An 18,742-nucleotide genomic window follows, 5' to 3' on the forward strand; every position below is an offset into this window, starting at 1 on the left:
GATTCACTCTGATTATGCTCATCCCTGGGTACCACGAAACCTAAAAATGGCAAACTTTCTGTATTTTAAAGTTACCGCCATTGAAACAATGGTACCAATACTCAGAGGAGCACTTATGAGGCTGCCTTACTTTGTAGCACTAATTAACTTTTTAAAGTTCATTTGGTTTGTACATTGCTGACCGTTTTTTTCCTTACATCTGTACCAGGTTTTTCCTTTTTTTAAAAAATAATCTTATCTTATTTAAATTCAGTTAATTAACATATAATATATCATTAGTTTCAAATGTAGACTTTGGTAAATCATCAGTTGCATATAACAACCATCACATCATATGCCTCCTTTATGCCCATCACCCAGTTACTCTATCCCCCACAACCACCACCCCTCCAGCAACAATTAGCTTGTTTCCTAGAGTAAGAGTCTCTTATGGTTTGTCTCCATTTTGTCTCCATCTCTGATTTGGTCTTATTTTATTTTTCCCTTCCTTCCCCTATGATCCTGTTTCTTGGTATTTTGCTATGCAAAATAAGTCAATCAGAGAAAGACAATTATCATCTGATTTCACTCATATGTGGATCCTCTTTTAAGAAATTCTTACACACATAAAGAGGCAAAGAGACTGAGGAGGACAGTAGTAATTGATCTTTAACCAGATCCAAAAAGCAATTCTTATTCTTTATGCAGAGGTTATATGTCCAGGAGGATGACTACACCCTCACGGTCCACAGAACTCAGCATTTCTACCAGAGTGAACTGGTACTGATAAATTTGGCTATATTAGTCAGGAGCAAAATCAATTAGAGTTTAAATGATCAAAATGATGGTTTCATCTGGATGTCCATATATAACACCGTGCCCTACACATAGATGAAAATATGCAGCTGTATAAGAAATCACAGTGCTTCCAACTGAATTTTATGCACACCAAACTCTCAGGACTGATATAATGTCAAGAGTTTATTAAACCAAATATGCATGGTAAACAAACTATGACTTCAATCCTACCAAGAAACCATAGTGTATCTGGTCATGCACACACACGCCCTCACATGATAGCCTCAGTATATTATAAGCTGTTTTGCTCAATTGTCTGGTAAAACATATGTTTCTGGGGAGCACTGTTTATGAAAATGACTACAGTAATATTCTTCTAGGTGTTGGTATATTAAAAAATACCAGGGGATGCCTGGGTGGCTCAATTGGTTAAGCCTCCAATTCTTGACTTTGGCTCAGGTCATGATCTCAGGGTCATGAGATCAAGCCCAGTGTAAGGCTCTGTGCTCAGCAGGGAGTCTGCTTCTTTTTCTTTCTCTCTCCTTCAGGCCCTCACCCTGCTCGTGCGTTCCCTTTCTCAAATAAATAAATAAATCTATAAAAACAAAATACTGGGTAACAAAGTGTTTAAACTGAAGCTTCCAACGCAGACTATAAATGCATTACTGTTCTGTTGATTGCAGCTGTCAACCTACCTTACCGCCCAAGCAAAGGGCATGCGGTATTTGCCCAACTTGCTGAAGAATTGCCTGTTGGATTTTAGTATCTTTTGTGCATACTGAAGGAAAAACAAATAAAAACATTGTTTAGAACACCAATTTTAAACTGTCCAAGTAAAATACTAATAAATACTTTTCCATATTATCTTATATTGAAACTCTGAAATTCGGCCTCGCTGGCCTGCAGGTTCTATCTTGGAAAGAGCCAAATGGTATCCTCTGTGTTGGACTTACTGTATTGTGCTCTTTCTTTTCACTCTGGAAATTTCAAATATAGAAAACACCCTTATCTTGGAATGCCAACATTCCCCCCTTTTTTTTTCAGACTTGAAAGGCCTTAAAACATTGAAAGGAAAGTGCTTTCAAATTTGCACTCACAGTCTGTCTTATACTTTTATTTGGGGTGGCAGGGGCTGGCTTGTTCTGCAAAGGGTCACGCAGTAAATATACGAGGCTTTGTGGACCACATGGTCTTTGTCAGCTTCTAACTCTGCCTCTGTAGCAGGAAAGCAGCCATAGATAATCCATAAATGAAGGACTGTGACTATGTAAATAAAACTTTATTTACAGAAACAGGTGGCAGGTGCATCTGGCCTGCACATCATAGTGTGCCAAATCTTGAATCTCATAAATATGTTAAACACCGCCTAAATGGTTACACATGCTCCAATTCAATTGTTAGGCATTCTTTCCTTGATGTATTTCCTTTGTGTGAAAAATACAGATTTTTAATATTTATTTTCTCTTAATTAGTAACATTTGATTATTAAAGAAAATATGATTATGGAAAAAAAAGAAAGAGGGGCCCCTGGGTGGCTCAGTGGGTTAACTGACTCTTGATTTCTGCCCAGGTCATGATCTCAGGGTTGTGAAATCAAGCCCCATGTCAGGCTCTGCACTCAGTGGGGGAGTCTAGTTGGGATTCTCTCTCCCTCTCCCTCCCACCCCCCACTTGTGCTCTCTCTCTCTCTCTCTCTCTCTCTCCATATATATATATATATATATATATATATATATATATATAGAAAGAAAAAGAAAAAAGGGAAGAAAAAATTTCCTGTAGTCCCACCACTCAAAGAACATCCAGTACTTCCTCTTTCTTCACTTAGGTGTTAATATAATTTGATATAAAATTATCTAAAATGATATAAAATTATCACTTAGTTCATCATCAGTAAACTGTATTCACTTGTTTTTAAGTCAGATCAATCCCAACTTTTCATTATTGCTAATACTTGATCCTTGGAGTTAATGTTTTGTCCACATTTAAACTTATTTCTACAAATGGATTATCAGAAGTCAGAAGTTGCTTGGTCAAAAAACATAAATCAAGAATATATCATTTTAAATTTTCCTGATGAATATTCATTTCACTAAAAAGCGACTATTTCAAGACTTACATTTTACCACACCTGATAATTCATCAAGGGAGAGTGATTTTATATCTTGAAAGCAATTGAAGTTATTTATGGAAAAGATTATGCATTACCTTGTTGGAGTCTGGATTCTTAATGTAAGGTTCAGCACCACTTGCAATGTTCCCCATCAGTACTTTTTCTATTTTGGCCACCAAAACAATTTCAGAATGGGGATTGCTTACAGAAAATATAGCCTGTGTACAAAGAAAAGCATATTGAAGACATTTACAAAATTTCATTTTTTTAAGGGACAGCTTTAAGAGAATTTTTATTTTGGAAACTGATGTAATCTTTTGGTAAGAACAAAGAAACAAGCATTTTTTATGCCATCACAAGTAAACAAAAGTGCAACCTGCTTTGGAAATTTTAGCCATTCCTCTGGAAATCCTTTGATGTGAGGTTCTTCTGATTGTCTGGGAGTGACAGTGTCAATGTTTCCATTTTCCAAAGCCACCGAAGCCCCTGAGAGCATCTGCCTGACAGCAGTGTGATTTAGATCCACGTGAAAATCGGCAGAAATTTTCCTGCTCTCTCTGAGGTCATAAAGTGCCACACTCACAAAAAAAGGCTCAATCTGCAGGAAAAAGAAAGAATCGATGATTTTGATATAAAATTATTACACCTGCAATTGCCTCTTTAGTATATTACTAAAACAGTAAACTGCTACTATTTATATAAAATATTTTTAATGTCAGTAATATATGTCAAGTGCTAAGTGATTAGCAGTTTTGGAGATATATTCTGAGGTTACCCCTATGTCCAGATACTCATCAAACCTAACTTACCATTGGTAACTCCCACTGTAATCACCTACTACTATGGCTATCAATGGTGATTTTCTGGTGGTGATCATTTTTTGTGCATTTATTCATTGGTATTCTACTGTAATTATGACCTTTCCTTTCTTATTTATTGATTTATACATACAAGTATAGATACATAGATTACTACTATTTTATTCAATAGATTTTAATCTCTTAGTATCATTATTTATAGTGATGGTCAGATTGTCCCAGATTTGGCTAGAGGTAGCTCCTGTTTGTTTTGTTAGATCCTCATAATTTGGGGGGGGGGCACTTCTTGACTCAACAAGAGGTTGTAGGTTCATCTTAATACTTTCAACGTCCATTCATTTGTCCATATAGCCCTGGTTCCTTTCTGTGAGGGTGACATTGAGAAACCAAGATCTCAGTGCTCATTATGCTCATTGTTACTGGGACACACACACACATACACATGCACGTGTCCACACATACCATCCACATCTACAATGACTTCTTTATATCTATCTGTATGTGAATATTTATTAAAAACTCACGAGTTCATGTTGAAACTTGTATTTCCAATGCAAATCCGGAAGGCTTTTTTCAAGCCTTCTCCCTACTTATATATAACTCTTTCCTCCTATAGTGAAAACCTTGGCTCTTGTTATCATTGGCCTATTTGCTTATTTGTTTACTCAGTTTACTTACTGGTTCAAAGTAACCAGTCTCCCAACCATAGCCACTTTTTCTAATCGCTTTCTCTGTACTGCCCTGCAAAGTGCGCCACATCTTGCAAAGGCCAAGTGTAAGCCATTTCTGTGCCTCCACATGGCTTTCTTTTTCTTTCTTTTTAAAGATTTATTTATTTATTCATGAGAGACACAGACTGAGAGAGAGAGGCAGAGACATAGGCAGAGGGATAAGCAGGCTCCTCACAGGGAGCCTGATGCGGGACTTGATCCTGGATCCTGGGATCACAATCTGAGCTGAAGGCAGGCGCCCAACTGCTGAGCCACCCAGTTGTCCCATCCACATAGCTTTCTGCTCCCCCATAATCTGGAGGTCTTGTGAACTCCAAGCCTTTGTGTAACTGCCTCTTCACCTCTAGCCACCTTGCTATGGAAGAAAGGGGAGATGTGAAATAAAGAGAAAATGGGAAGAGAATGGAAGATAGGAAAGAAAGGGAAAGTTTCTTGGTTGAGTTTTTTTTTTTAAGATTTATGTATTTATTAGAGAGAGAGAGACAGAGAGAGAGCACGTGTATGAGTGGTGGTGAGGAGAGGCAGAGAGAGAAACAGAGTCTGTGCTAAGCAGACAGCCCACCTTGAGACGCAGCCCCAGAACCCTGAGATGGTGACCTGAGCTGAAGGCAGATACTTAACCAACTGAGCCACCCAGGTGTCCCCTTGATTAAGTTTTAAAGAAGCAGAATTTAGGTAAAGATGTGGTTAGAAGGGGTACCTAGGGTCACTTGAGTGACATGCACAAAGCCATAAGGTCATGAAAGAATACAAAGACCATGAAATGATACATTTGTGGACAATGCATTTGAGGAACATTAAGAAGGTACAACCAAACGATGCAGAAGTCCACTGCGTGTCCGGGGGTGGAGGGGCGTGGAAAGAGGTGTTTATAGGGGAATGCATGCATAAAAGAAAACTCCTAGGTTTGAGTACATAACAAACTAAGTGGATGTCAATGTGATTTACTAATATATACGATAAATATACAGAGGTGAGTTCTGGATGGTGTGCAGAGTCATCTCTAGGACATTCCAATCACAGTTGGAGATATGAATCTTAAACCCAGCGAATGAAGCTAGGCTGGGGAGTTTTATATATGGGCTACTGTCTACCATGAGATAAAGAGAAGAGAATTAGAAGGGCATCCTGGGAAATATCAGCATGCAAAGGACAATTTTTAAAAAAATTTTAATCCCAGATGAAAGTATGTTCCGAAATATGGAAATTTCTGCTAGAGTCCCGGGAATCCTCCACGTTGCCACAGCTGCTGGGCTCCTCTCTGCCTTGCTGTTACTCTCAGCAACTCAAAGTTTATAAAGGAGATTGAGGAATGGAGAGAGATTTAAAGAAAAAAATGACAAGTTCAATCCTGCCAGAGTATCATAGAAACTGAAGAAGAAAGATTCAATAAAAAAAAGAAGAAGACGAAAGATTCAAGAAAGAAGGAATGTTCAACTAGAAAACCATCAAATGCAATAGAGATTAAATAAAACGAGGACCAAAATAAATACATGCATGTGTAACTACATACATATTATACATATGTATAGATATAAACAAATAATCATACACATGCAAGTAGATATAATTACATTTCATTAACTCTAGGCTTCTAAAAATGGAATATGCTTACAATAAACATTTTTACTTTTGTTTATGCTACTTAATTTTGAATGGATGCCTATCACCATGTGTTCTGTGGACAAGCAGGTTATATACAAAAACATATTATGTTCATCATTGTACAGACTCACTCATGAGTACAATCCATCATGTGGATTGTACTGAGTGTTTGATAGGTATCTCATGTGCTTTAAAACAGTTCTTTAGCTAGCTTATAACAGGGTTATTAGTGTAAGTCCTTAATATTAGCAGTACTTGCCAGCTTCCTTACTGTTAGAAACAGAACTACACACAAAAAATCAAATTCAACCAATTATTAAAAAATAAGAGAATTAAAAAGTGGGAGTTTTATATTTTACCATTTAATTTAGTTTAGAAAAACTTCTGGTTTATGGCAGCAGTTGTCTGCCAAGAGTTGCAAATGCAAAAATTATGTGAAAATAACTCAGGTAGGAGCTCAAAACACATTGAAGGTCAAGGGAAAAAATCCTATTATTTTTCGTGAATTGGGGGCATTTTGATTTTCATTTCTGCTTGGTGAATGGAAATAAATTACCTACTTTGATAATCCATCAGAAATTAAAGCTCATATGGTGATTCATTTATTTCTTCCAATCCACCTTTTCAACTTAAATGTCAAATCTTACTTTTTGAATCAGTGGCTTTTCAATAAGGATTTGTTTAATCAGGCACTTGAAAGCTGAACAAATGAAGTCATAGGCTTCTTATGTTTAGAGTTCTGTATTTTCTCAAAAAAAAAAATCAAGAACGCAAAATTTTCAAATAGCTCTGCTGTGAAGCAGGTTTTGGAATCAATTGCTATTTTCAAAGAAATATTTTATACTAGAAAACCATCAATTTGAATTTGGTTTTCAATGGACTGACTAAAAGATTACATGCTGTCAAAAACCGTTTCCTCATCAGGGAAAAGTTCTTTGAGGGAGTCTCTTTAGAAACTCATTCATTAAATGCAGGAGCTGATTCTTCGGCAACCTGGAGAAATATTTCGTTTAACTTAAAAAATATGTTCCCTGAATTAAAAATGATGAGTTTAAAAACAGGTAGATTAACAAGAGTGTCACTGAATAATATATAAACAATGTCATTACATAAAAAATTACTGTAGAGTTTAGGTGAGGCTGTTTTATTACTTTTTTTGTATTATTGCTTAGAAGCATGATGAAATTATTTTTTACAAGGTAATTTTCTATTTTTTTAAAAACATTTGTATCAACTTTAAAATAAAGTAAAAACAAATACGGACATTTAAAGCACCTCAAAAAAAAATAAAGCACCTCAAATTGACTTGTCCCTCTGGCTTTACAGACATAAAGGGCAGACTGACGCTGGGTTCTGAACTTGGGCATGTTCTCATGCTTGGCAAGATTGGCCCAAATACCAATGTTAAACCTCTGAGCATGTGTTTTAGTACAAAGAAAGGAATCCATGTGGAAGGAGTCATATGGCTGTCACTGGAAAGAAAAGCCCATTATCTTCGAGTTTCAGTTTCTAAGTTGGGTTTTTTAAATCACAATTAAGGCTATGCCTTGTCAAAAAAACAAAAACGAAAACAAAACAAAAACAAAAACAAAAAACACGACATTTTTATTTAATAAGATGGTTAAATGCTAGTATGATTTGGGTTACATTTTCCTGATATTTCCAAGTAGTTTCAAGAAGCAAGTTTCTTCCTGTTTTGTTTTGTTTTTGTTTTTGTTTTTTAATTTTAATCCCAAAAAGAACTATGTTCTGAAATATGGAAATTTCTGCTAGAATCCGGGAATCCTCCACGTTGCCACAGCTGCTGGGCTCCTCTCTGCCTTGCTGTTACTCTCAGCAATTCAACACCATTTCACACAGCTGACACTCTGTCTTGGCATCAGCCATGCTTTTCTGGTTTATCTCTACTTCAGTGACCATTCTTTCTTAGATTTCTTTGGTCACTTCTTTATTCATCTGTTAAATATTTGTTTTTTGGCCCTTTTTCTATGCATACAGAAATTCCCAAATGTGTCTCTCTAGGTCTCTGTCTGGCCCAGGCTTCTCTACATTTATGTCTCATTCATGGCTACTCCCTCAAGCTCCAAACTTGTATCTGACTTTGCCCAATGGATATCTCTATTTGGATATCTAGTAGGCCTCTAACATGCCCATAATGGAATTCTTGGCCAATGTCTCCCAAATCTGCTCTTCATCTAGTCTTGTTCTCTTAGTAAATGGCACCATCACACATAGAAGTGTTCAAAGCAAAAAACAGAGGTTTATCCTTGAAAATATTTCTTCCCTTTATCCTGTATATCCAATGGATCAGAAAAACCTGTTCATTCCATTTACCCAACATCAAGTCAAATCCATCCATTTCTCTCCTTCTTCCTTGCCAGTGCTAATCTAAACTGTGCAATGAACTATGGTGGTAGCCTCCTATCTACTCTCCCTGGCCAACTCTTGTTTCCTCCAATCCCCGCCCCCCTTTTTTTCTGGTAGGATCTTTAAAAACAGAAATTGAAACTACACCATTTGAAAGGGTTTCAAATCACTAAAGCCTCCACTCAGGATAAATCCAAACTCTTCCCTACAGCCTATACCTGACATTATCTTACCTTGTAACTGTTCCTCCCATATCATCTTTGTCCGCCCTTCCCCTCTGTATCTGCTTCCTGTTCCCAGAAATTGCCAAGACTTAGTAGTTTTGAGATGTTCACACTTGTTCTTTCTTCTGCTTAGAATATCTTCCTTCACCTGACCTTTATCCTTCTCACTCTTTGGGTCTCTGTTCAACTGTCACCTACTATGACCCTGGCACCCAGAGTAACCTGTCTCCCAGTTCCTCTGTATCACATCTGACATACTGATTCATTTTAAAGAACTGTGAATCATGTGTGATTATTATGTTAATTTATTTGGCCTGTAAAAAAATGTACTGTTTATTCTTTCCACAGAGAATCAATCTTTACAAGGGCAGGAGGGTTGTTATCTTTCCCCTACTCCCACTGTTTGCTCAGTACCTAGAACAAGTCTGGCTCTCAATAGGTGTACTGAATAAGTATTGGCTGAGAAATGAATAATCGTGACTTCCAGTGCTATCACTTTTACTCACATACCTGGTGCACAATTATAATCATAAAATAAGAGAAAGTTTCATTCTGGATGAAGATTCTTACTGGTGACACATTTCAATTTTAGCTTACTTGTCAACAGGGCTCTCACAAATAACACTGAAAATACTGATATGTCGATTGTATAGTATTCACAAAGCCATTTCCCATATATTAAATTAACAATAAATATGTAATCATTGCTTACTGCGCACCAAGTATTATCTAAGTCCTTTCCATATATTAATTTAATCAGCACAACAATCATTTGACATATTGTTATTACTGTGTCATAGAGGTGTGCGCAGGATGTGTGTGCTCAGTTTGTAGAGAAAACTTAATGCTGTTCTGTCTTCTAAAAGTAAATGTGGCTTATATAATGAATCTAGAAATAAGTCTTCTTCTTTGAGGCAAAAGATGACAATTGAGGGATGACTTACGAAAAATTAGAGTGGAATGAATTTTAAAAAAATGAAAGTGAACATGCCAATAAATAACACTGCTTTTTATTGATGTTAGGATTAGGTGTGATTTTTATTTTCTGGTTTTTTTTTAAAGATTTTATTTATTTATTCATGAGAGACACAGAGAGAGAGACAGAGGCAGAGACACAGGCAGAGGGAGAAGTAGGCTCCACACAGGAAACCCGATGCGGGACTCAATCTCTGGACTCCAGGATCACACCCTGGGCCAAAGGCAGGCGTTAAACTGCTGAGCCACCCAGAGATCCCAATTATTTTCTGGTTTTTTTTTTTTTTTTTTAAAGATTTATTTATTTGAGAGAGAGAGAGAAAGTATGTGTGGGAGCAGGGGGAGAGGTAGAGGGAGAGGAAGAAAGTCCCCAAGCAGGACCCGCCCCACTCCCCCCACTGAGTGTGATGCCCAATGCAGGGCTTGATCTCATGATCATGACCTGAGCTCAAACTATGAGTTGAACATTTAGCCAACTGAGCTACTCAGGCGTTCCTATTTTCTTCTTTGTAGTTCAACTTTTAATGTTTATGCTCTCAAAATGCTCCCTTCCTATCAATACTGCTACAGTTGGTATAGAACTATCCCCTAGACTAAGAACTCTCAAGACAGCTCATTTAGTAGGAAAAGGAATCTTGTGTTGATGTAATGAGCACTGTGGTGGTTCCCAAATATCAGTGACACACCTTTTTTCCCCCATTTCCATGTACCATGTCTACTATTACTTAATATTTATCTGATATTACTTTACTTGATTCACTATGTAGCCTGGTGTTCAGTAGTAAAGGCTATGAAATCACAGAGTTGATTTCTTTGTTTAAACTGTTCTCTAATATACATTCAAATAAGCATATAAATACTAAAAGAAGAAATTTGATTTAAAGGCCATCTCAGGTACCGCCAAGAAGAAACAAACCATATCTTGGGAAACTCTGAACCACTGTGTGATTTAATGGAAAGGACCCTAGAAAACTCCCTTGACGAAGCTGCTTCTTTAAAGTAAGAGGAAAATTTTATGGTAGTATATTTACTATTCCACTTCAGAACTTGTGCACTTTTGTAATGTGGAAAATGCTGTTATTCATACTCCCTGGTAGACTAGAGGGTGTGAACTCAGTCCCTGGAATTACCAGGAGTAGAAAAGATTTCAGCCAGGGGGGTATGATATTGGCTGTTCTGTATAGGATGTAACAGAGGGAAACTTACATTCGTTATCGGATCATTCTCATTCTCCGTAACACATCCCTGAAGATTTAAGTTGAGAGCTTTACAAATGATCATGATTCTCTTGGCAGCTTTTTCTTCAAATGGTTTGATCCCAGAGTCAGTTTCTAAAAGGTCCTTTTTCTGAAGTTTCAAGGTCTGAAAAAAAATGTTAAAAGTCTCTCTCAACAAACACCGGTCATAAAAAAAGAAATTCTAAATTATAAACTGTGTTCCAATTGTGTGGATCAAGTTCACGTCTGCTTAGAATTCCGACTTACATCTATATCTGGATCCAGAGAGAACAGATTTAGCCTCTCCATATTTCGGGTTGTTTTGACAGTCTCTTCAGTTTCTGTGAGGTACTACAGAGAAAACTGTATTAGCTCTCGGTAATTAAGTATCCAGATACAGCCCAGCCCCATCCACATGCTAAGAAGTTGCTCTATATTATCACTATTTTAATATCATCCATTAATACTCAGCAAATCTTATCAAAACATGCTTTTATTTTTTTAAGTGTTGTATAAATGTAGTCTAAATCTTAAAATACAACATTTCCGTCTTTTCCATGAAAACAATTACTAATAAATAATTCAAATTATTTGTATAGCAAAATGTCAGCCTTATTACTTTTGCGAAGTCTGGGTGTGGGCTGTTTTCTGAAGACTCTGTTTCCTCTGGCATGCATTCACAAGTTATAGAATTATCCAGCGAATCTTGAAAAGATACACCAAGACAGGTCATTAAGTAATATTCATGAATAATACATTTGTCTAGGCTGTGACATATCAAAACTGGATGTGGAATGGATGTTGGTGAGCAGATGCCTTCATTGTACCTGGCTCTAGGACTCCATTTTGTTATAAGATCTGGGCCTGGAAATCAGACCTCCTGATGGTCATGATGAGATTCTTTCCATGACACCACCCTGAGCTCATAAGAATTCTTGACTCTTCTAATACTAACTACCTTTATACCTGAGGTTGTCATGACTTACTTTATCAATGCATACTAAAGTTTTCTTATATGTGTATATATTTTTGATAATTCTGACCACCTCAGGCCATCAATTTCAAATCCACATTCTAGCTTCAGTTAGTTAAACTCTCTGAAACTCTGTAAACATTAATTCTCTCATTGATCATTATTAAGTAAATCATGAATTTACCTAAAACATCTACCATTGTATATAGTAGTTGTATTAAAGTCAACCACCCTTTTCTTTCCCATTACCTTATATCTCTTTTACTTAATAGCATATGACATTTAAAGATTCTGGTTTCTAAAGTCTCATGGTGCTGGGCAAAACATGTTAAAATAGTTCTCCTTTGGGAGAAGTGACCAACTCTGAAGGTAAACTTGTCTTTCATATGATCATAGACCTGTTTTTCTACCTTTCATATCACCTCTCCTTTCCTCTCTCTTGCTCTCTTCTCTTTGCCTAGAACGAATTAGAATCTTAAGAGGTAATGAGGATGAGAAGAAGATAAATTTTTTATCTTATAGAGATCTCTAATATGGTACAAAATTTATGGAACTTTCACATATAAGCTGGTCTCAGTATGGCCAAAAAGCATAGATGACAAGATACCTCTTTTTTTTTTTTTTTTTGGAAAGATATCTTTCAACTAAAAGGAAGTAATTCATGTTTGTCTTTCTATAATATCATTTTAATTAAATGAAACGAAAGGCTATTATACAACTACCCCATCTAAGAACCTCCCATCAGACATGGGTATATTTTTGATACTGTTGACAAATTACTTCCATCCTCAAACCATTGCCAGTAAACTCAAAATCATATGTGTGGCGACCTTCACTATTCAGTGAAAGTCAAGATTTAGGGGTGATTTTCTGGGGCAAATAGCTCAGGGGTGGATGAGCCAGATGTGGTAGTTACCACAGTCATTGGCAGCTTAAATGAACCCAATGTGCAGATCACACTTTGAAAACAAAGGGAAGTGGACACACGTGCTCTCACCCAGCCCCAGATCTGCAAGCTCTGTGCTCCTCCTCCCCTGAGAGGGCCCCTCAGGACTGATTTGCAGGATGCGGTTGAGGGTGTGGATCCATTCATCCATATCTGACTCTGTCTCAGCCGCCAGCACAAAATAGGTTAGGTCATTCATTTTTAATTCAAAGGCATACTTTCTTAGTCTGTTATTCTGTGGTATAAAAAGAAAGAGAGAAATTAAAAACCCCAGATAGTAAGTCTTAGAGAGTGAGATACATTTCTTATGGGGTCACACTTCCGAAGAGTTTCCATATGGGAGAGTAACATAAAGATCAGCCAAAAGAAGGGAAGCATTTGGATGGCCATGAATTGTTTTGTTTTGTTTTTTTTTCAAGTCTTTTTGTATGAACAGGTATTCTATTTAGGTTTTTGATGATTGGATGAGTACGGTGGTTAACAATTTTCCTCTTCAGGTATCTGTGGGAATAGACTCTATACTTCACTGGTTGATTTGAGTCACTGTCTTCACTTTCTCATCCTGTGTTCTGTCTACTACTCACTCCAGCTGGGCTTTTGGCCCCGTCGCACCCAGGGCAGCACTTGCCATGGTTGTTAACAAACTCTATGCTGGGATGTTTCCTTCTTTGTAACTTCCTTGACTTTTCAGTAGAATTAGTATGGTGGCCACTTCCTCCTTCTTGAAATCCGTCAGTGTCTGGTTTCCATGACCACACTCGATTCTGATTTTCTTTCTTCTTCACTGGTCACCACTTCTCAATCATCTCTACTGGCTCTTCTTTATCTTGATGATATCTAATGCTAACCTTGGCTCTGCCTTAGACTCCTTTCTCTCTCATCTGGTCAATGGCTTTAAAGGACATGACATCCACAGGGCAGGACACCACATTCCTTTTGGTGGCTCTGGCCTTTTCATCAAACTCCAGGTTTTTCTCTAACCTCACATCTCTACTTTGCCTTTGGTGGTAAACTGATGAGGCTGTGCTCTAGATCCTGAAAATGTGCTCTTGTCACAAGCTTTGTTGGTGTCACAAGGCTCGAAGCAGCCCTTCCCCCAAGTGTGTGCTTGCACACAATCAGCATCATGTTTGTCCCCCATACTAGAGGACTTGTTGTCACTCTTCAGATCTCAATCAGAGTCATACTTGCTCAGTTAGCCCTTCCTCAATTCCTCAGTTAGGGCAAGAGTCTTGTCTTCTAGGCACTTATCACCATTTGGAATTATATACTTCTTCATTTTCATTTGTTTGTTTTGACCAACATCTGTCTCTCTCATGGCTGCCTCTAGGAGGACCGGGCCAGCTCTGCTCACCATTATATCCTGTGCTGTCATACAGAAGGTCTCAGTACCAGTGTGTTCAACAGTCACCTTTTATAAGGGAATAAGATCAGTTCTTATCTTTGGGGAACTGACATTTGTAGGGAATAGTGAATGAACAAAAGGTTGAAGGAATAAAGATTTTGTGCAGTGCAGAGAATTAAAATGGTCTCAGGGACTGAGTAGCTACTTCATACTGGTCTTCCATGGATGGAGCATCCAAGTTGAAATCTATAAAAAAAAGTAAACTGTTCCAATATGGGAGAATCCCACTGAAAGTGGAGGGAACATAAGAGCAAATTAAGGCACTTTGATATTCCATCTCTAATTCACTCTCGGATAATTCTGATACAGGTAGTCTACTCTTACCTATACTGCTAGGAAGCCATTAGGGTACTCACAATTATAACCGAGTGAAGTCTATGTACTTAAGATAACCCAGTAAAATACAAATAGGAGAAGAATCATAAGTTGAGAGTATCACTATAATGTGAGATTATGTCTTAACATCAAAGTATAGAATTCTTTTTGACAATGGGATTGCTATTCTTGGTGGCAAGAAAAAATAATTTTTAATATATTCCCATTAATATCTTCTTTGCAATGTTCTCAGAGACTATCCTAAAATAGCTTGTTCCTTTCAAGTTCCACAATATCATGATTACTACCACAAATTTGACACTTACTAAACACTTGTCATCTAGATGCCAGGTACCGTGCTGAGCATTCACAGCCATTATTCCACTTAATCCCATAACAACTCTGTGAGACAAATTTTATTTTTCCATTTAACATGGAGGCTTGGGGAGATAAATTAAAATGTGTTTGGGATTCTGCAGGTAGCAAGTGGCAGAGAAGAGAAATAATCTTCTAACACTCTAACACCCGCTGAGATGACCCAGGAGCAAAGAGGACATTCAGTGAATGCTATTCTCCTTCCTTGCCCCCTCCGTGGCACAGTCACGTGCCAAAGGGATAGTCATGGCCTGGGACATCATGGATTCTCTCAGTGCTGAGAATAGATAGGGGGAACACATACGTCTCAAGAAAGAAAAGTCAGGCACTGAAGGAGAAAGAATTAGCTGAAAGAAAACCCCAGCAGTAATACTCACTGTAGAACTTCATACCTTAAATGCCACTTTCTAGATTCTTCCAAGGACAAACTCTTGGCTCCAGCCTATACTTTTTTATTCTCATCAAGTATTACTATTTCTTTGCCTTGGAATGAGTCACTTACTGACTGGCTTGTTTAACAGTCTATGAGCTGGAGATGGGCATAGGTTGGTTGGTTATCCTCAGTGCTCAGTACAATGATAGCAATCATTCTTTTTTTTAAGATTTATTTATTTATTCATGAGAGACACAGACTGAGAGAGAAAGGCAGAGACATCAGTGAGGGAGAAGCAAGATCCTCACAGGGAGCCCAATATGGCACTTGATCCCGGATCCCGGGATCACGACCTGAGTCGAAGGCAGGTGCCCAACCGCTGAGCCACACAGGCATCCCGATAGCATTCGTTCTTAAAGAGGTGTTTACTGTGTTCACATATTGTGCTAGGCAGAGGCAGACACAGTCTCTGCCCTGCCAGAACAGGGGAGACAGGCATTAACCAGTTAATCATACAAATGTGAAACTGAAACATATGCAAATGTGGTGAAAAAGAGGTATAAAATGAAGGTATAAAGGGGAGCCTGGGTGGCTCAGTTGGTTAAATGTCTGACTCTTGATTTCAGCTTAGGTTATGATCTCAAGGTCATGGGATGTAGCCCCACATTGGACTTCATACTTGGGGGGGAGTCTGCTTCAGATTCTCTCTCTTTCCTTTTCCATCAGCCCCTCCTCCCACTTGTGCTGTCTTTCTCTAAATTAAATTATAAATAAATAAAATCTTTGGGAAAAAAAAAGTAAAAAATTCTTCCTGTGAACAGGAATCCTATTGCAATATGAGAATACTGCTCTACTCATAGGACCCCCTGGGTTCTATGAGAGCAAAAGGACAGGATGACTTTGACTAATAAAAGGTCAGAGCTGCATTTTGAGACCATTTTGGCTGCAGTATAAAGAGTGGGGGTTGCCAGAAAGGCAGCTATGGCCTCAAACTTTAGTGTGCAAAGCAAACATCTAGGCAGCTTCTTTAAGAATGCAAATTCTTAGAAGCTATGATATCCTCAGGAGGTGTGGGCAGACACCCTCCATACACTCTGATGCACACTCTTGGAGGTTCTGGTGAAGGAAGTCCATAAAGCCACTAGCAGTCTGCCCTGACGTAGAGGATCTAAGGGCAAAGACAACTTGGTTGAGAGCAAATGTAAAAGGCGACATGGTTTTCCTTCACAAAAAAAGAACAGAAATAGACACAGAGGATAAAACTCAAAATGCTCAGAGCTCAGGGCATAGCTTTGGCTAGCATATGGCTAAACACAAGCAAAATCTCAGTGTTATCTTGAAAACAGATAAAAAATCTGGTTCATTAATCTCATGCCGTAACTAATGTGGACAGGGAAATGTAAAGGTATGTAAAATGATGTAAAATGCTTTCATTAATTATATTAATTAAAAGTGGATGGAGCTGCAATCTGCTTTCAAATGCAGATGACAAGGAATTCAAAGAATTCTAGATACAAAACATGACAAAACATGGACAAAGCTTTATTTTCTAAATGGCATTCTGTGCTCCAAATGAATACGGTTGCCCGCTTCAACATTTATTAAACATATTTTATTAAAAATATTTTGTAAAATATTGAGCAAAGTATAATAAGCCCTTGTTTCTCAAAAAGGGGCATTTATCAATGAAATAAATATTCCATTTGCAGCTTCTCAAAAACCAAATCATTTTTTCTATTTGGAGTGAAATAGAACTACTTGCCGTATACAGAAGCTTATGCTGGGGAAGACTACGATGCCCTAAGTGGTTTTCTGTCTCATTCTCTGTGATCTCTAAGATAATGGCATATAAAATAACAAAAAAAAGGACAAAAATAGAAAAATCCATGGGACATTTTAATAATCTTGAAATATGATCATTACGTCATTACAGTGATAACCAAGAAATGATCGTATTATTATTTTTTTGTTCCTCCAATCTTCCTGTTTCCCTGAAAACAGTGTCCTTTGTGGCAGATGCAATGACTTTGTCTACTCAAGCCTACCACAGTCCCTCTACACGGCTTCATAAACTACAGGAAACTGTGAATATGTCCTCATGCCATCTGATGTGTCTAATGAGTGGTAGCACACTGGTCTGTTTCTGCAGTATTCATCTGGAAAGGTTCTGGAAGAGATACTCCAACAGAGCCACCAAAACCAATGTAGAACCAAATGTCAAGGGAATGTACCCAAACAAAATACGTAGAATATGGTGTACATGACATATATGTACTATAATGTATAATAAAGCCACATGTGGTGATAACTATAATTTTATTCTTGCATATGTTATCAGAACCTATTGTTTGAGATGTGTCACTCATTTTATCTGCTTGTTCTACACTTGTTTTGTTCTTATTCTCTGCATTCTCCCACAGGCTAGGAGCTCTTTGAAGACAGGAGCTATATTTGGTCCATATTTGGCTTTCCCACAATGCCTTGAATAGCAAAATTTTCAATATATATTTGCTGAAATCGATCCTGCACCTAAAACTCAATGTTTAAAATGACACATGAGCATATCTTTGCAGTGTCCCTTCTGTCCCTGTGGCTTATGCAGGATAAATGTGTGTATATATGCAGGCATGCCCACACGATACATGATAACCGACTCATTTCCTTGGGCATCTATCTGTAATTTTGGACATTCTCCCACTTCAAACCTAATTTTGTCATTTATTAGCTCTGTGACTTGGGAAAACCACTCTATCTCCCTGAATTTTACTTTAATAAACTGGGATGATAACAATGCACGTTCCATCAAGTGTTGTCAAGTAATATATCAGATGAAGAAATGTACAAGTGTCATTCTGGTTTTTATTGTTTTCATTGGAAATGAGATTCTTTGAAGCTAGAGTTTGCTACTGGAAGTTTTCTAGGTCATGTTTAGTTTCTAGATTTGTTTTCCTTGGCAGGTACACTTTTTCCTCCCCTCCCAATTTGACTACCTTTCTGTTGGCAAGCACATTCAGTTCTACAGTCCAAGCTGCTTTCTGGTGTCTCACACCTGGCCCTACTTCCCTCATGTGGTGAGTTGCCGGAGCTGTAGGATGTATCTGAGTTTCTAGACATTTCTAGACTTCAGTTAAGCAAATGAGGCAATTGTATTTTTTTGAAAATTTTATTTGTTTGTATGAGAGAGAGAGAGAAAGTGTGTGCATGAGTTAGGGGAAGGACAAAGAGAGAAGGAGAGGAAGAGAATCTCAAGCAGACTCTGCACTGAGCGCAGAGCCCCACATAGGGCTTGATCTCATGATCCTGGGATTGTGACTTGAGCTGAAACCAAGAATTGGACACTTAACTGACTGAGTCACCCAGACGCCCCAACACCTTAGAACCCATCTCACAAGGTGGCAGTTTCTGCACATAGGAGCAAATAAGCAGTGCGTGGCCCCCCACTCCCATTTGATCCTGTATAAAGTGACAACGGTCGTCATTAACGTTGTGGTAGGATACCCAGCAGATGGCATTTGTGGACTATTCATC

General features: G+C 37.9%; 1 protein-coding gene across 11 annotated transcripts in view; it reads right to left on the reverse strand.

The window, feature by feature from the left end:
* Positions 1–18,742, reverse strand: part of DOCK10 (dedicator of cytokinesis 10) — a 260,529-nt gene that overhangs the window by 85,513 nt on the left and 156,274 nt on the right. For all 11 annotated transcript variants that reach the window (XM_025463245.3, XM_049100910.1, XM_025463242.3 and 8 more), the window contains 7 exons: positions 12,798–12,981; positions 11,447–11,532; positions 11,095–11,178; positions 10,817–10,972; positions 3,267–3,488; positions 2,986–3,108; positions 1,473–1,555 (listed from right to left, as the gene is read on the reverse strand). In XM_025463245.3, coding sequence (XP_025319030.3) covers positions 1,473–1,555; positions 2,986–3,108; positions 3,267–3,488; positions 10,817–10,972; positions 11,095–11,178; positions 11,447–11,532; positions 12,798–12,981 — 938 coding nt within the window. The remainder of the gene's footprint in view (positions 1–1,472; positions 1,556–2,985; positions 3,109–3,266; positions 3,489–10,816; positions 10,973–11,094; positions 11,179–11,446; positions 11,533–12,797; positions 12,982–18,742) is intronic.

This window comes from Canis lupus, chromosome 25 (assembly GCF_003254725.2).
Source record: "Canis lupus dingo isolate Sandy chromosome 25, ASM325472v2, whole genome shotgun sequence".
NCBI classification, from domain to species: domain Eukaryota; kingdom Metazoa; phylum Chordata; class Mammalia; order Carnivora; family Canidae; genus Canis; species Canis lupus.